This window comes from Anabrus simplex, chromosome 6, assembly GCF_040414725.1.
Source record: "Anabrus simplex isolate iqAnaSimp1 chromosome 6, ASM4041472v1, whole genome shotgun sequence".
NCBI lineage: Eukaryota > Metazoa > Arthropoda > Insecta > Orthoptera > Tettigoniidae > Anabrus > Anabrus simplex.
Window position 1 is genome coordinate 343175935 of NC_090270.1, and position 20165 is coordinate 343196099.

Genomic DNA, 20165 nt, shown 5'->3' on the forward strand with positions numbered 1-20165 from the left:
GGAAAGCTACAGGAAACTACCTCACTCCTCATTTCCCTAGTACGCCTCTTCAGTGACGCCTAGGCTATTTATGACAGCTGTTGGCGGAGTTGTGGAGGATTAAACCAGCCTTCGGGCTGAATATCCAACATACACACATCTTTAGATCATTAGAAACTTAATCTAACCATCATTGGCGGTCATACAAATTTTAGTGAAAAATGGAAGAGTATGTATAGGTACTTTAAGGCAGAAACAGGTTCCAAGGAGGACATTCCAGGAATCGTTAACGAACACGGGGAGTGTGTTTGCGAGGATCTTCAAAAGGCAGAAGTATTCAGTCAGCAGTATGTAAAGATTGTTAGTTACAAGCGTAATGTCCAGGTAGAGGAGGTGACTAATACTGAAGACATATTAAAATTAACCTTTGACAACAATGACATTTACAGTAGGATTCAAAAGTTGAAAACTAGAAAAGAAGCTGGAATTGATAAGGTTTTGGGGGATATACTAAAGACAATGTGTTGGGATATAGTACCATATCTGAAGTACTTATTTGAATATTGTTTGCATGAAGGACCTATACCAAATGAATGGAGAGTTGCTATAGTAGCTCTTGTGTATAAAGGAAAGGGTGATAGACATAAAGCTGAAAATTACAGGCCAGTCAGTTGGACATGCATTCCATGTAAGCTTTGGGAAAGCATTCTTTCTGATTATATTAAACATTACAAGATATTAGAATCATTCCGTATTGACGGTTTTCACTTTACAATGGCGAAAAATGAGAGTATCCTCCTATTCAATACATCATATATTCCGTCATTAGACGGAGCAAACAAATTCAGACATGTTTCGGCTCGCTTGAGCCATCTTCAGTGAAAAAAAATTAGGGGGGTTGGAATAATTTACATAATATAAGTTGAAAAAATGCTAAAAAACATAATGAAAGAGCAAATGAAAAAGTCTTTCATTATGTTTTTTAGCATTTTTTCAACTTATATTATGTAAATTATTCCAACCCCCCTAATTTTTTTCACTGAAGATGGCTCAAGCGAGCCGAAACATGTCTGAATTTGTTTGCTCCGTCTAATGACGGAATATATGATGTATTGAATAGGAGGATACTCTCATTTTTCGCCATTGTAAAGTATATTAAACATGTTCGCAAAATTAATAACTGGTTTGATAGAAGGTAAATTGGGTTTAGGAAAGGTTATTCCACTGAAGCTCAACTTGTAGGATTCCAGCAAGATGTAGCAGATATCCTGGACTTGACAAAAGAGTGACTGAATGGGTGGATATGTTTCTAGAAAATAGAACTCAGAGAATTAGAGTAGGCGAAGCCTTATCTATCCCCTAATAATTAAGAGGGGAATTCCTCAAGGCAGTATTATTGGACCTTTATGTTTTCTTATATATATATCAATGATATGTGTAAAGAAGTGGAATCAGAGATAAAGCTTTTTGCAGATGTTATTCTGTACAGAGTAATAAATAAGTTACAAGATTGTGAGCAACTGCAAAATGACCTTGATAATGTTGTGAGATGGACAGTAGGCAATGGTATGATGATAAACAGGGTTAAAAGTCAGGTTGTGATTTTCACAAATAGGAAAACTCCTCTCAGTTTTAATTACTGCGTTGATGGGGTGAAAGTTCCTTTTGAAGATCATTGTAAAAACCTAGGTGTTAATATAAGGAAAGATCTTCATTGGGGTAATCACATAAATATGATTGTTAATAAGGGGTACAGATCTCTGCACATGGTTATGAAGGTATTTATGGGTTGTAGTAAGGATGTAAAGGAGAGGGCATATAAGTCTCTGGTAAGACACCAACTAGAGTATGGTTCCAAAGTATGGGACCCTCACCAGGATTACTTGATTCAAGAACTGGAAAAAATTCAAAGAAAAGCAGCTCGATTTGTTCTGGGTGATCTCCGACAAAAAAGTAGTGTTACAAAAATGTTGCAAAGTTTGGGCTGGGAATACTTGGGAGGAAGGAGATGAGCTGCTCGCCTAAATGGTATGTTGAAGTGATAAATATCGTTACAGTTTCGTATTGAAGATTACTATACTTGTGGGATGCTAATTAATTTATTGTTTTGGGTGGGGGATGCAGACAAAGAATACACCCACGGTATCTCCTGTCTGTCATGAGAGGCAACTAAAAGGGGCGACTAAGGGATGATCGTATTTGAACCATGAAACTACTTTTGATTAGTACCATCACATGGGGCACACCATGGGTTGCCTGTACTTGCGAGTAGTACCACTATATTAGGTTCAAAACAGGTTTGTGATTAGTAGCAGCAGAGAGTGATTCACTGTGGGTTTCCATTACCCGTGAGTCGTACCGTTGTGAGCAACACCACGGGTCTGGGTGTTGCCTGTGATTAGTACCACTTTATGAGCGGCACCGTGGGTCTACGTTGCCTTGCTTAGTACTCACTATTTGAGGAACACCACGGGAATGCCGGCGCCCATGATTAGTTCACCTAGGTGAGGAACACCATCGGTTTGCGTTGCCTATGTGTGGCGCCATAATGTGAGAAAAGCCATAGGTCTGCGTTACCTGTACGACGCCCAATACTTGTGAGTAGTCCATTATGTGTGAAACACCGGGGTCTACGCTTCTTCTGATTAGTACCCGAACAAGACAGATACCATGGTTCTCCTTTACTAGCGATAAGTACCATTACGCGCAGCCATTGACCTGTATTTTGGACCTCTTTAGACAACAAGCATCCTTTATTCAGGATTATTCTTTAGAAGTGGTCTCTTGGTCAGTAATACTATTTTTATGGTACTTTTTGGGTAGGATCCACTGATTGTTTTAAATTCATATCCATCCATTCATTCTTCATACCATTTTTTTATTTTGATCAGTGGATGATTTAAAACTTTGAATTTGTCATTTCATTTCGTACCATCAGGAGCCGATGACCTAGATGTTAGGCCTATTAAAACAACAAGCATCATCAATTTATTGTTTAACCACCTATTCAATACATTATAGTCTTAAACAATTAGGATTTGATCCTTATTACCTTATGAAATGTGAAACATCGCCTTTCATTGAAGGCATCTTCAGTCATTGTACCTCCTCAAGGTTAAATCAGGCACCTGCTTTATAATTAAAATATAATTATTAATGTTATTGATTATTATTAATATTAATTAATTAATATTATTAATATTCAATATTAACATACTTAAAATAGGAAAATTGAATAACATTTTTTGGTATTATTGTGAATAACATCAATATCAGGCGTTGGCTGTTGATTGATAGTTGTGACAAAGGTACATAGTACAGTGCTTAGTAGCAGTGGTCTGTTTTGAATTTTTTAATATTACAATTTTTTGGAATGTTAGGAAAAACATTCCAGCAATATGAGAATGTTAATTGAGACCTTATTCAGAAGTAAAGTCGTAAAAATTGAAAAATTATCTGGTTTAAGTCTTAGGTTCGAGAATTTTGGCCTGCAATAAGTAATTGTTGATTTAACATTTGGCATAAACCGACAGCTTGATTGGAGTATCTTAACATGTTTACAAACTTGAAATAGGAGCAGTCAAAAAGAAAGATTGAATAAACAATTTTTGGTACTATTGTGAATAACAGCAATAACAGCCGTTAGCTGTTGATAAATAGTTGTGTGAATTGTACATAGTACAGGGCTTAGTAGCAGTGGCCTCTTTTGAGTTTTTAAATATTACATTTTTTCGGAATGTTAGGAAATACATTCCAGCAATATGATAATAGTTCGTTTAGACCTTATTCGGAAATAATGTCGTAAAATTGAAAAAAGAAAAGAATAGGTTGAAGTCTTTGGCTTCTGATGTTTGCCTTGTAAAAGTAATTGATGATTTAACATTTGGCGTAGTCCATAGCGAAGAGATCAAATGTTAAAGTAAAACAACAACTTGATTGGAGTATCTTAACTTAAAATAAGCCTTCATTAATCTTGTTAGTGAAGTGAAGTTGTAAGTAGCACATCTTGATGGTATTGGTCGTGGTGAATGCTAGCATGTTGGTCAAAAGGGACATCTAATTTGTGATGGATGGTGTGAATGCCAAGCACGTGTAGACTGTCTGTAATTGAGAAAATTTATTATTAAACTTATTGTTCAAAAGAAATGAGCTAAGCACTAAAGATGAGTAAATGTTAGTATCACTTACCCCTTAGGCCGCTAAGATGTTATTTATTCATGTTGAGTGTTGTTGGATTAATGAAGGTCGCTCGGTTCCTACTTCTCATATTGTATCCATGAGGTCATAGTGGACGGGGAAGCGCTTTGTGAGGAGGAGTTATGGGCTTGCTATCCACGCACAGAGGAGTGGTGTTGTTATTCACAATAATACCAAAAATTGTTAATATCTTTTCCTTTAGACTGTTCCTATTTTAAGTATGTTAATATTAAATCTTAATAATTATATTTTAACTATAACTCAGGTGCCTGATTTAACCTTGAGGAGGTACAATGACTGAAGATGCCTTCGTTGAAAGGTGGAAAATGGTTTGTTAACACGAAGAAGGGTTTGCAAGAAATGAACATTACACATCAAGACATCCACAATAGAACCAAATTCAGGAAACAGCTACACACATTTAAGGATTTCCTAGAGCCAGAAACAGCGACCAAGAAGAAACAACAATGGACGGCTGAAAGGAAAGATGCAGCAAACAGGAGGATGAAGGAGTACTGCCGCCAAAGAAAACTTAAACCATGAGGAGTTATTTACGTGGTCCACAGCTGGCCAATATCGATAAAAGAAGAAGGCGAAACATGTCTCACATTTCATAAGGTAATAAGGATCAAATCCTAATTGTATAAAACTGTACTGTATTGAATAGGTGGTTAAATAATAAATTAATTAGCATCCTACAAGTATATAAATGGTATACATCAAAGGAAGGACGATAAGTTCCACCTTTTCAATACTATATATTGTGTGAAAGTTTTACATTACAGTTAAAACATCACAACTTTTATACATTCGGTACCGGTTTCAACAGATTCCCTGTCATCATCAGCCGAGAATAATTAAACAAAGACAAGTATAGATCATGATTCTCATGGTGTGATTACAATGGTGGATTAAAAATATACATTATATGATTAAAATAGTATATATGTATATATACACAAATAAATGGTAAGTAAAATGGGATGGTCATTATTCTATGAGGTGTACACCTTAATATTTCTAATTAAACGGTTAGTTTGTTAAAAGAAATATTGCTCTTGTAATATATAATATATATATAATTATATATTACAAGAACAATATTTCTACCGTTTAATTAGAAATATTAAGGTGTACACCTCATAGAATAATGACCATCCCATTTTACTTACCTTTTATTTGTGTATATATACATATATACTATTTTTAATCCTCCATTGTAATCACACCATAAGAATCATGATCTATACTTGTCTTTGTTTAATTATTCTCGGCTGATGATGACAGGGAATCTGTTGAAACCGGTACCAAATGTATAAAAGTTGTGATGTTTTAACTGTAATGTAAAACTTTCACACAATATATAGTATTGAAAAGGTGGAACTTATTGTCCTTTCTTTGATGTAAATCTTGTTTCAATACGGAACCTAAATATGAAATTCTTAACGTTAAATATAAATGGTATGTTCTGAGCTGTCGGTGGAAAGATGGTGTTGAAGGACATCAATAGACGAATAAGTTTGAGTGGTGTTTTTAAAAGTAGGAAAGATCACAATATGAAGATAAAGTTGGAATTCAAGAGGAGAAATTGGGCCAAATATTCATTTTTAGGAACGGGAGTTAGCGATTGGAATATCTTACGAAGGGAGATGTTGAATAAATTTCCAATTTCTTTGGAATCATTTTAGAAAAGGCTAGGAAAACAACAGAGAGGGAATCTGACCTGGGCGACTGCCCTAAATGCAGATCAGTAGTGATTGATGGATTGATCATTCTTGTGTCTCCCTGTTCTTCTTTTTTTGTTCCATGGCCAAGTCCATAATTTTTTAGGTATGTTATCCTCAACCGTTTCCCTGGCATGACCCCACCACTGAAACTGGTTTCTCTTTACAACTTCATTCCTAACTTAGCCTGAGTACCCTCCTGCTTTTGTTCCCTCCTGTTTACATCTGATGGCCAGGCAGGCATCAGTTTTTGAAAATGAGACAAAGTCTTTCATAGTGCATTGGCACTGCCGGTGGCTCCAAGTAGATTATTGCAGTGGCCTCCAAGGTATGCACTAGCCATGCATATTGGTAGGTGTTCTATTTACCAACTGATGAGCCCAACTCAGCACACAGGGGCGAAACGCTGGCAACCGGGAATGAGTTAGCTGGAAAATTTATAATGTCCAACAACTATATTGGTATTTCCTAGCAGTATGAAATTATCTCCACCCTAGACTAGTAGGGACTCTGGGGAAATCTGCCAACATCTATTGAGAACTTTGTCTCTCCGGCTATTTCCATTCTGAGTAGGAAGGATGGAAATTAGGTCTGATAATTAAAATAATACTAAATGCAGAAGGCTTGTGCATAGTGAGCCATCTAGCGGCAAACGAAAGTACGACTTTCTATAGACCAGCAGTAAAGCATTCTTAAATTCAAAACTTCATTATCAGAAAAGTCTTGCTCGTGAGCAGACAAGATTTTCTTCTGAAGATGTGGAGCAAAGTTCTCTGTGAAACTTAAAGAATTTCACCTCGTTTTCTGACACGGCAAAACCCAAAAGCTTATTATTATGGGCCATGAAAGCATCAGTTTAAAGATAGGTTTTTTTATTGTTTAAGGCTGTAATTTCCCATAGTTTGAAGAACGTATTTCTATTTAAAGATTGACCTGATATAAATGGAATTCTGTTGGTCCATACATAGATTAAGTCATTGGGACATGTAAATTGAATTTCATAAACAGGTTTAGAAATGTTGTTTTCCTGAAATCCCTCACTGAACTCTAGTCAAGACATCACGTTCTAAAGGATAGTGCTAATTTAGACCAATCTCATTCCAAAAACTTCTGGACTGATATAGCCCAGCAACATTCCAGAGGTTTTGTCTTTGAATCGAAATCAAGTGTATGAATTTTGCCTTCTGTCATTACATTCTGAAGATGTCAACATCCTTGAAATGCTGTATGAATTACACACATTAATATTATTACTGCAGTTTTTAAAACTCAAACTACCCTCTTGGAGTGTTTTTACTGTGTGGATAGTTATCCTGAACAACTGGCTCTTGAGTCAGGAATACTTGAATTGTCCGATTGACAGTACATTACTTACCTTCTTTAAGAAAGCATAATTTTATCATCACTTGGTGTAATGAACATTATATGAATAGTGTAAGTAAGTTCAGAAAGAGAAATTCACAAGTAAAATATTTTTATCATTAAGATGCATTGATATTTGAGTTTTCATCACTCATTGGTGTTGTTTAAAGCAGTCTATGCCTTTGCTAGTGAGATGTAGTGTTTACAATGCACTATTTCTTCTGGTATGGGCTATATCAAATTTGTTACTTTCATTGACCTGTCTCAGTCTCATCCTTGGCTTTGACAATATGAAAGTGACTGAGGTATAAGTGATGCTATTAATACCATTGCTTATGCAGCCAGTCCCTGTTATGAATGGTGTGAAAATATCACTCATAGGGTCGGTTGGTGCATGCATTTCACTGGGCTTGGCAGACTGATATGTAATAGCAACGGCTGGCTCGGTGAGGAAAGCAATGGGAAACTACCTCACTCCTCATTTCCCTAGTACGCCTCTTCAGTGACGCCTAGGCTATTTATGACAGCTGTTAGAAGAGCTGCAGAGGATCAAACCAGCCTTCGGGCTGAATACCCAACATACACACACATACATAAAGCAGTCTATTTTTAGAAGGTAGGAAGATGGTTGAATCTGTCCAATGTTTGCAGAATTTCTTGAAGAATTTTTTTTATATACTCCAACTTTTATTGTTGCAATCTCAGAAGGCAGATATTCTGCACTTAATACTATTCATCCATTTTAATTACTATTAGTCTTTATGTTGGTGGTGCCAATGATAGGGGTTTTCATTATCAATAGTTTCCTCTGTAGTTTGAGTTTTAGCATTTATTTGTAGATAAGCAACTTTAAGGTACTGGCAATCTGCTAGTTTTAATAACACTTCAAAGTTAGCACAAGCATCTTTCATCATTCCCAAAAGATTTTTTTTCTCTCTCTCTCTCTTTTGCTTGGTACATTGTAGGATTTTTCCTTAAAGAGTATATCTGTCATTACCATTGGGCATCATAGTTATAATTATTTTAAAAGTAATTGAGGTGTACTTTTACTATAATTGATATAATCTTGCCTGACTAGTTTTTCAGTTCTAAACAATCCTGCTCAAACATTGAACTGCAAGCAATGATGATATTGTGGTTCATTCCACTGAATTTTGAAGAATAAACCAAGCAGAAGATGGGCATGATATTCTGTTGAATTTATACCATGTGAAATGAGGCAAACGATCAGGAACCTTTGTTTTACTTAGCTCTTCTTTCTCAGAAGTGAACGACGACTGGCTTAGCAGCTTAAGACTTTCACGCCCGGTGTGTCGGTGAATATTGAAGAAATTTTCCGGGCTTGGAGACTGTAATTGAATTGGCCTCCTAGCTCCCAATGTTTCACTGGAAACTGTGCCCAGCGTTTGCAAGGATCCTCTCCGAATTTCAGTAGTGGACTACTGGGCACAGTTTCTTCAATATTCATTGAACCACAACTGTGTTCTGATAATGTCCAAAGGTTTGAAACAGAAGACTCATAGTTTATTTTTAAGGAATTGGAGGAAAGTCATCACAAAAAATATTTCTCTACACCGTGTCCCAGTTCACACTACATAAAGGTGAAAGAAAGTCATATCTACCATTCCAAGCCGTGGAAACATCAATCTAAACTGGCAGATGGAATTTACCATCCGACCAGGCAGAAGAAATCTGCCACAAAGCCTAGCGGATACTGAGAAAGGCACCAGCACCAAAGAGAAACCTCACGGTTCAAGAAAGGAAGGTCATCAAAACTCTGAACGTGGATGAGAGTGTACTCATTCTTCTCTCAGATAAAGGGAACGTCACTGTCACCATGGCTACTAATGATTACACTGCAAAGATGTTGGAGATTTCGGACCCAGAGACATGCCGCAGACTGCCGAAAGATCCAACCAATTGGATTCTTCGTAACACCAACAACCTTATTAAGGCCTCATTATGCCAGACAATGTGAACAGGGAAACCTCCAAAAGTGAAGCTCTGCCTCCAAGACTATATGGCTTACCCAAATACACAAGGATAGCATACCTCTACGGCCCATTGTGAGCGCTGTTGGATGACCAAACTATGATATTGCTAAACATCTGGCCACCTTACTACAACCTTACATCGGTGGCACCCAGGCTCTGGACCACATCGCTCAGATTTTTCCCGAGGACATTACCAACTTGTTCAACCATTGCCTCACCGCAAGCTATTTCTTGTGGAATCCTCCGAGTCCGGTGATAGCAAATTTCTTTATGGAAAATTTCGAACAAACAGCACTCGATACCACAGCACTGAACCTAAGGTGTGGCTGCGCTTCGTAGATGCACCTTTGTGATCTGGAGCCACAGAAAGGAACAACTACAGCTGTTTCTCCAGTATCTGAATATTATTGACACCAATATTTAGTTCACTATGGAGATAGAAAATGAAGGAAAACTCCCTTTCCTCGATGTTCTTTTAATGAAGTCTGCCGATTTAAACTTGGGACACACAGTGTACCGCAAGCCAACCCACACAGACTGCTGTGTTTAGAAGACATCCGCCCACAACAAAAATACAGAGTGATTAAGATACTAGCCGACCATGCAAGGAGAATTGGTTGCCCTCAGTGCTTAAACGAGGAACTCAGCCACCTCAATATGGCCCTACTCGCTAACGGGTACAGCCATAAAGATATCCAGCGAGCTCTCCATCCCAGACGTCCAACAACCAGGGAGAAAGAAGAAGAGCGGATGGCAGCTAAAGCCTTTCTGCCATACGTTGGGAATACAACTGACAGAATAGGGACGCTACTGGTGTCCCTTGGGGTAAAAACCATACATACACCAACGAAAAAATCCAGGAACTACTGAATTCTGCCAAAGACAAGTGCCATCCTCTCTCCATAGCAGGTGTCTACAAGATCCCGTGCAGCTGCAGTCAGGTGTACATTGGCACTACAAAACGCAGCATCGACACACGACTGAAGGAACTCAATATAGCTGGCTGGCACAAGCAGATAGATCATCAGTCGCTGAACACTTGCTGCTAGCAGGCCATGAGATACAGTACAGCAACACCAAAATACTCTCAAGTATTGTGTCTTATTACACCCGGCTACAGAGGGAAGCAGTTGAAATCCTGAAGCATGCCAAGAGCTTCAACCATAAAGAAGAATCTGAACAGGTAAACAAAGCCTGGTTTCCAGTCCTGAACGCCTTAAATCCTCAAGGACACGATGACCAAGGCAAAACAGAAAAGGCAATGGGTGATCAGTTGCCTGTCTCCACCAAGGCAGGTCGATGTATATCGGGCTCTTTAATGCTTCAACCATTAACCGAAGAACAACCAATCAGCAACTACACCTCCAGCATGGCAGACCAATAGGCAAGCAGCGTGCCGAAGCCTGCACTGTATAATGAGGTGGAATTGCTACACCACTCCATTCCACTGTGAGCTTCGCTGCTATTGAAGTCAGTCGGACCCTTGATAATGCCGAACGCAGTCTTCGGTGAAACCTGGGAACCATCACATGCTCCTGGACCCCGCCGTACAAGCGCGGGAAACACTGACATTAAGAATGTATCTCACATGTAATTAGAAAATTAAGTTACATTGCTAATGCAATTACTCAAGCATGTAGTATTACTGTCGCGGAATGGGGCATGCTGTGAAAAAACAGAAAAGAAAAAAAAAAAGAAAACCACACACACGTACATCTTCAATATAGACTGTTATGTCCTTCAGTATTCTGTCTGCAAGCCTCTGTGAATTAAATAAATGCCTCCACAATCCTCTAACTAGCTGTGTGACCATGTTAAGTCTAATCATAGTCACCTTTGTCTCCTTCTACTTTTCTTACTCTCCATGATTAAGTCCATTGTCTTCCTAGGTTACCTTTCCTCTTCCCTTCACCTCACATGACCCTACCACCAAAGCCTGTTTGTGTGTACCACTTCTTCCATCGAGTTGATAACAGCCTTTATTTCCTCATTCCTAGTATCATCTTGCCATTGTTCCCACCTGGTTGTAACAACGATCATTCTCTGTACTTTCATGTTTGTTACTTCTAACTTATAAATAAGATATCCTCAGCCCAGCTTTCACTCTTGTACTGCAAAGTGGGCCTGAAAAGAGACTGCTGTAAAGAGAGTTTCGTCAAGGAGTTGACTTTTCTTACAGAATGCAGTTCATCACAACTGTAAGCTCACTGCATTAGCTTTGCTGCACCTTGATTCAATTTCACCATCTACCAGCATCCTGGGAGAATACTCATCCTAAAAAGCTACCTGTTCCAGTTCTGTATTTCTGACCTTATATACAGTTTTCTTAGATTTCTTCCCTACAGACATCACTTTAGTCTTGAAAATGTTTACCTTCATGCCACACTCTTTGCACCTATTTTCAAGTTCCAAGATATTAGATTGCAGGCTTTCACCACAATCTGCCATTAAGACTGTCATAAGCATAGGCCAAACTGCTTACTACATTTCCACCTAATCCCTTCCTGCCACTTTATACCTTTCAGCAGATGATCCATATAAACTATGAACACAAAGGTAAAAGATTACAGCCTTGTCTAATCCCCATTAGTAGCTTGAACCAAGAAGTCTCACAGTAGCCCAATTCTCAACATAAATGTCTTTGATTCTTTGACTGCTTGTAATAATCTACCCTTACTCCGATCTCTGATACACCTTGCCTGGTATACCTTGATAGTTGTTGCACTCCTTCCTGTTCCCTTGCTTACAGATAGGAGCAATTACTGCTTTTGTCCTGTCAGGAAGTATCTTACTAACATTCCATGGTAATCCTGTTACTTCGTGAAACCACTTCATGCCTGCCTTCCCCTATATTTCACCACTTCTTCCTGTAATCTTGACAGTGTAGTTTATTCATCATACTTTCCACTTGTGTGTAATTTCACAATCCTAGTCCTCCTCCCCATGAACTCGGGAGGAGGACAATGATTACAGTGTCCACCTGACTAAATTACCTATAGGCGATGTCTGCTAGAATTCCACTTTACTGCTGGTTAACAGTACAGTCAGAATGTCAGATTTTTTTTGTGCAGTCTGCAAAAATGTCACTGCAGAAGGTCTGCAACCCCAGTGACTGAGACCATACATATTATTATTATTATTATTATTATTATTATTATTATTATTATTATTATTATTATTATTATTATTATTATTATTATTATTATTATTATTATTATTATTAGACATGCCAGTGTTTATGCGACAACTGTAAAGATAATAATAATTATAATTTCGTGTGGCTATTTCTAGCCGGGTGCAGCCCTTGTAAGACAGACCCTCCAATGAGGGTGGGCAGCTTCTGCCATATGTAGGTAACTGCGTGTTATTGGGGTGGAGGATAGTGTTATGTGTGGTGTGCGAGTTGCAGAGATGTTGGGGACAGCACAAAAACGTAGCCCCTGAGCCATTGGAATTAACCAATGAAGATTAAAATCCCTGACCCAGCCGGGAATCGAACCCGGGACCCTCTGAACCGAAGGCCAGTACACTGACCATTCAGCCAACGAGTCAGACAACTGTAAAGATGTTAATTTATGAAGCAGGCTATCATTATTGAAATATCTGTGTGAATGTTTCCTATTATATTTCATTTTCAATGTGATTTTATGTGAGAAACAATTTTTATAGAGCTTGATGCCTGGTGAATATTTTTGTACAGTGAAGAACGTGGATATTTATTATGCTCGTGTTTCTCTGTAAACAGGCATGATGCGTCATGACGATGGAACTCTGCATTACTACATCGATGGAATTGATCAAGGAGCTGCATGTGGAGGGGTACCACCTCATGTGTATGCAGTGATTGATCTTTATGGTCAGTGTGCTCAAGTATCCATCTTACCTGCAGATAGACGAGACAACACTGCACCTAGTGACTTATGTCAGCCAGTCAGCTTAGCACCAATTGGGAGCACTAACAGTCATATGGGTGCAGAAATTACTCACAGGTATTGTTTGTCTTTACATAGCTGTATGACATTGGCTGTGAATCCGATACGTGTGGCTCCTGTGAAGGATTACGCAGGGCATGTTTTAATAAAAGGCATCCTAATTCGTGTTATTTGCTGACATTGACTAAAGGTGTATGATATGTTAATTTATGATTACATTGGTTACAGAAAGGATTATCAGATAATCAATAGAATTCTGTTACTAAATTTTAACCCCTTGCGCTCATTTGTCAAACCCATCCTGATGTCACAATCTCCTGTTGTGCTCATTGTCAAAACTCCTTCAATTTTTTTTATTCTGAGAATAGTGCTCATTAACACATTCACTCCCATATCCAACCCGGGTCGGATTAGGTTTCATGTGTGTAAAATACCATACCCGACCTTAGTCGGAGTTGAATTCACACCGACTTTTCATGTTTGTTCAAGTTTAAATTAGATGACACCATAGATCAGTATGCCGGTAGATAGCAGGCAGACAAGACGTTTTAGTACAGCTTGGGCTAATTTATCATATTGTGAGATGAGGGATTTAAATAAACACGCGTCAATCCTGAGATCTCTGAAGTGCGTGGTTAGGTTTTCAAGTGGCGCTGAGTGATATAATGAGTCATGGCAAGTAAAAAATCGTATTAGATCATCTTGTGAAGGTATGTAGAAATTTTTAGGGTTTATAGTATAGGAGTGATACTAACAAGGGAACGGATTTCGGTGTAAAATTCTAATCTAGTTGAAATTTAGTACATAATATTCCTACAAAGTTATACAGTGACATAGTGAAAACCGCACAGGTCACTTTCAATTTTGAACGCCAGTATTGAACGCCGAAAACATGCTGGGTGACGGCATTAGCAAGGAGGTGGGGAGAAGTAAAGCTGACCTTGAAGCCTAGCAGCACGAGATGGCTCCCAGCAACCAGGCAGTGACTTGGAATGTGGTAGTTTGTCTACAAAGCTGCTTTGCTGAAAGTGATCGCTATGAAAGCCAAATAACACCTGGTGAAAGAAAATTGGGTTTTGAACTGTACCGTAAGTAAAAATTTTGTTTACATTTTCTCATTGCAAAAGTAGACATGTGCCAGGACTGAATCATGATACTTGTTTACAGGCCTTATAAGTTGGTGATGTGCAGATCACCACTGAACATGAGGAGACGTTAGTTTTGCCTCACAATAACAATGTTATTAAAAATGTTGAATTTGCAATATCTGACACTGACAGTGGAAAAGATGCTACCACAACACCTGCAATAAGTATCACATACAAGAAGAAGGCGCTTGATTATTGTCTGTACAAAGGAGGGAGAAAGGGCCATTTGAACCTTCGAACCTTTCTAAATGGAAGCTACAAGTAGAATCAGGTGGCACAAAGGCAGAAAAACTGAAATTTATCACCAAAGAATCATTTGAAGAATTTAAAAAGGCTAGGCTGAACAACAACAAAAACGTCCATGACATACACATTAGAAATTGGGCCCTGAAGAATGCTCGGCGTGTTCATGACAATAACTTCCATGCCTCAACTTTCTGGGTACGAAAGTTTAAAAATTAATTCAATATTGGTTCCGGGAGAGTTACGAAATTTGTAACCAAAAGTCACACAACCGATCAGCTTGACCTTGCGTCGAATGCAACCATTTTTGTAGGAAAGTATCCGAATTAATTAACACTCACTTTCCAAAGTTTGTTTTTAACACAGACGACAGTGTTTTACTCTTGGATTCATGGACAGCACAAAGTGAAGCAAATATATTAGTGTCAAAACCCGCCAACAAGACTATTATTATTAAAACTATTCCTGAGGAAACTACTGGAATGATTCAGCCGTTAGATGTGCGTGGTTTCAGAAAACGGAAAAAATTTGTTTGTTTTCTTTAATGACCTGATTACATTATGCACGTTTTTAAAAATTAAAATATATTTGCACAACAATATTTAAAAAACCCATTCATTGACCCACAACCAACTATCTTCTCCACGGTTTCGTAACATGGGATGTATAGTTGGCACAAATCCGGTTATGTTGAAAGAGAGCCCGCTTGCTTTGTGAACCCTGTTCAGTTTTGTTTCAAGGATGGTGCTTTCCGAAATACTTGCGATATGTCTACAAAAGAAAGTTTTGCAAGGTGCGCGTGGTGCAAGCAGTCTCTTTGCATTGACCACATTTTTGTTAGCATCCACTATTGCCAGGTTTGCGAAGAATAAAAGAGGAAAAAAAGAAAGGTCTGTTTATTTGTTTATTTACAGTACGGCCAAGCGAAGACATCAAATCTAATTGAGAGTGTAGAGGAGTGAGGGGAAGGTTTAAGGTGGGGAATGCAACGTGGCACAGCACGTCGTTGCCGGGAGCCATCACATGCTGCTAGGATTCAAGGTCAGCTGTTCCTCTCCCCACCTTCTCACTAATGCCGCCGCCCGGCATGTTTTTGGCGTTCAAAACTTAAATTGGCCCGTGCAGTTTTCACTATGTCATTGTACACCTGTGTATGAATATTATGTACTAAATTTCAACCGAATTATAATTTTACACTGAAATCCATTCCCTTATAAGTTAAAGCCATGTGTTTCGTGTTACCTAGCGGCATCTAAAAATTGCTGTTCTGCATGATTGAATACCCATGGAGGGAGCTGGGAGTGAATGTGTTAACAGTGTATTTAAGCTTTAGCAACTCTTTGATAATATATCATCTATTAAGTAGTAGATTATGGTCTGGAATAGATTTTGTTTTACTATCAAAACGAGTAGCTACTGTAGCCTTACTTAATCTGGCTGCACATACAGCAGATTACAAGGGACTGGACTAGTGTAGTATCAGACAGATCTAAGGTAGATGAACAATAAGCTACTTCTTTCCCTAAACCTCTTCAATGAAACTAGGCTTTCATTGAGATATCTGCTCTGATGTGTGTTATACAGAAAGTAAAGTGAATAAGAGAAGCATACCTATGAATTCTGCATTTCCGACATTTATGCAAGAATGTAAAGTATTATGAGATTAGGCTAAAATCTTTTTAGCGTTGAGAATCGGAAGAGCTATACTTTTCCAGAAAAATTGATACGAGTAGAATGATGTAATTAATCAGAAAAACTAATTTGATAGTTAACCTAGTGAGCCGTTATTGCTCAGACTCCTTTAGTGTATATCAGTACATCTTTTCCTCTTGAGTTCGGTATATTTCTCTTAATCTAGAGAGTATAAACATTATTATACCTTATCCACATTCAGAATATTGCACTAATTTTAACAGTGATTGGGTTTCAGAAATACTAGGTGATGATTTAACTCTTCTATGGTTTTCAGAGTTTGATCTAACATTCAGTCTTTCATTACCATAAGAGAACAACAGATACCTATCTACTGCGTAATGAAATTATATTAATTAGTCAACAGTCATCAAAATAGAGAGGAAGGAAAGGAAGGCATCCTAATTGTTCTAGATATGACAGTAATTTATTATGAAGTTAAGAGTGATTAACTGAACTGCCTTTCCCAGGCAGAAGCACTCAGTAGCTATATACAGACTGAAAACATGACTATTTCAAACTCATCTAATTAGACCTTATAAAATAGCTATAAAAATGACAAAGTCTTGTATTGTAAGGTCGTCGTCGTCATCCATCGACGATCTCCAGTTGCCCGGGTGTGGTGTACGAACCCCTTCCATCTTTGTCTGTCCATGAACCAGTGTTCCATCGTAATCTTCTCCCAATCTTGTCCTCTCTCTTTGACATCTTTCTTCACAAGATCGGTCCATTTTGCTCTGGGTCTACCCACTGGTCTTTTTCTACTTCTCTTTCATATTCTTTGCAGTCCTGCTTGCATTCATCCTTCGTACATAGCCAAACCACTTCAGACTTGCTTTCTGGATCCTCTTTTTTTTTTTTTTATTATTATTATTATTATTATTGATATATACAGTCGTATCAGCATACACGTTTTTAAAACATAACCGGTTTTCGGACACTAAGGTCCATCATCAGTGTTAATATTTAAATTTCACATAAGTGTGTCGTCAAAATGAGTTAAAAATGAGTTAAAATTTGTAGCCCTGTTGACATCAACTGTAAAATGAGAAAAAAAAAAAAAAAAAAAAAATGTTACGTCACCTCAAGGTTACGTAGTGAGCACCTGATGTTTACGTCAACTCAAGATTGTAAACAAGATGTTGCTTGCGGCTGTTTCATTTAAAATTTTATCTGGTTCCCTAGTCTGCGCTAAAAATATCTCAATGTTTTCACGTGTATTTAATTCAAATCCATAATTACCTTTAAAAATTAACTTCATGTCCTTTTCGATCCCTAAAAAGCTATGGTTATTGTTATAAATGTGTTCCGCAAAAGCTGAATACTTGTTGTACTTTATTGCCTTAAAATGTTCTTGATATCTTTGATTTAAGGTTCGCCCGGTTCTACCTATATAAAACTTTTTACAGTCGTTACAAGTGAGCCTGTATACTCCCGAATTAGTATATATATCTTTTTTATTGACACTGTGTGCATTATATATATGTTCTGATATTTTATTTCTGGTTCGGAAAGCTGTTTTTAGTTGAAATTTCTTAAATATATTCGCGATTTTAAAAACTTGACTTCCAAAATATGTAAATGTCACAAATTTATTATGTTCATGGATTTTCTTTCTTTTCTCATGGTTTTTCTTTTTTTCTCCATTTTCTTTCTTACGTATAATATTGTCTATCATTTCTGGGTTGTAGCCATTTGCTTTAGCAATTTGTTTTATTATTCTAATTTCTTTCAGTTTGTTTTCATTACTCAAGGGAAGTTTTAGTAATCTACTAATGTAGCTGTTGTAAGCTGATTGTTTGTGGGTTCCTGGGTGGTTGGAATCTTTATTGATGGTAGTGATGGCCTGTGTGGGTTTCCTAAAAATATCAAAATCTATCCTATTGTTGGTTTTTGTTAATGTGAGGTCCAAGAAATTTAACTTTTTATCGATTTCTTTCTCCATAGTGAATTTAATGTTGCTGTCAAGCAAATTCAAACAACCCAGAAATGTTTCGGGAGTAATGAGGTCTCCATTTAAAAATACTACCGTGTCGTCAACAAAACGGACCCATAATTTTATTTCTTTCTGATATGTGTTCAAAATGGTTTTCTCAAGATTATTTAAATAAATATTGGCTAAGAAACCTGATAGTGGGCTTCCCATTGGTAAACCTGTGTTTTGCTGGTAGTACTTCCCGTTGAATGTAAAGTAATTATTTTCTAATATTAGAGTTAATAAGTTTATTGTTTCATTAATTTCTATGTGACTTAGTCTATCTTGATTCTTTAAGTTTTCTTCTATTAAGTTTATGGTCTCTTTAATAGGAATATTGGAATACATGTTGGTCACGTCATATGATACCATTACAGTTTCTTCGTTTATTTCTGTTGATTGTATTTTGGAAATAGCTTCCAAAGAATTCGATATTGAATTACTATTTTCTAGTGTAATGTGGTTTTGTAAGTGTTTAAGTAAATATTTTGATAATTGAAATGTGGGGCTGTTACGACAATTAATTATAGGTCTAACAGGGTAATTCTCTTTGTGAATTTTTGGGAGAGACTTTAAAGTTGGGCATCTTGGGTTCATCAGGACTAATTTTTGTTTCTCTTTTTCATTTATTATGAACTGTGTGTCCTTTAGAGTTTCTTTTATTTTTGTGTTTAAGTTCTTGGTGGGGTCCTTCTTTATTTCCTTTATGCCATTTGTTTCTATGAAATCAATTGTTTTTTGAATGTAGTCGTCTTTATTTATGATAACTGTGACGTTACCCTTATCTGCTTTAGTTACAATCAAGTTATTATTTTTTATTTTAGTTTTTAGATTAGTTATTACTTTTTGTTGTGTACTACTTTCTTTATTTTCTGTAATAGGTTTGTTTTTGATGTTTTCAATTTGATTTGCTACTAAGTGTCTTACAATTTCTTTTTTATTGTCAGGGACTTTTTGGATAGCTGATTCAGTTTCTGTTATTAGTTGTTTTAATGCGGCATTGTTAATGTTTTGTTTAAAACTGTGTTTGTAACCTAGTTTTAATAGGTTGGTTTCATTTTGGGTTAAAGGTGTGTCCGAAATGTTGACAACAGGTTCACAAAATTCGTGTTCAGTTAAATTATTGGAATCATCTCGTGTATATTTGTTCTTAAGTTTATTTAATTTATTCTGAATTGTTTTTCGTTTTTTCTCAAGTCTAATTCTTATGTATTCGTGAATGTGTGTTGCGAGACATGTCCATTCCAGTTTATTGAATGTGTTCATAAGTTGAAGTTGAAGTTGAAACGCTTCTTCATTTAACTGGTCCTTCTTTGCATGTAGACTCTTGATTTCACTTTTTAACCATGTTGTCCGTGCTATTTTGACAGCTCGTTGGCAAGATATTGATGTGTTATTGCTTTTCAGATTAACAAAATTCGGTGTTAAACTTTGCTTTAAGCATTCGTGATTGAACTTAATGTCCTCATTGATGGTTAAAATTTTCAATTTTATGTTCCTAAATTTAAAGGCTTTGGATGTTTCTCGACCTATGAATGACGAATTATAATCATTATAAAATATCAAAGCCATTTTGACAGTGCTGATATAATTATTTTACTATTATTATTGATATATACAGTCGTATCAGCACACACGTTTTTAAAACATAACCGGTTTTCGGACACTAAGGTCCATCATCAGTGTTAATATTTAAATTTAATTTCACATAAGTGTGTCGTCAAAATGAGTTAAAAATGAGTTAAAATTTGTAGCCCTGTTGACATCAACTGTAAAAAAAAGAAAAGCACCAAGTGTTAAAATTATGAAATCAATACATGTAAACTTACAATGTTGTTGTAAAAATTATGGACATACCATGTTAAGGCTGGCTTTCCTTCGTGCTCAGGCTGTAGGTCGAGTACTAACGAGCGTTCAGC

At 37.0% G+C, this 20165-nt stretch overlaps 1 protein-coding gene across 1 annotated transcript in view; it reads left to right on the top strand.

Moving 5' to 3' along the window:
- The window catches only part of Neurl4 (neuralized E3 ubiquitin protein ligase 4), a 426720-nt gene that overhangs the window by 234505 nt on the left and 172050 nt on the right, over positions 1 to 20165 (top strand). Inside the window, exon 15 of the mRNA XM_067148903.2 lies at positions 13002 to 13245. Within this exon, the coding sequence (XP_067005004.1) occupies positions 13002 to 13245 (244 nt within the window). The remainder of the gene's footprint in view (positions 1 to 13001; positions 13246 to 20165) is intronic.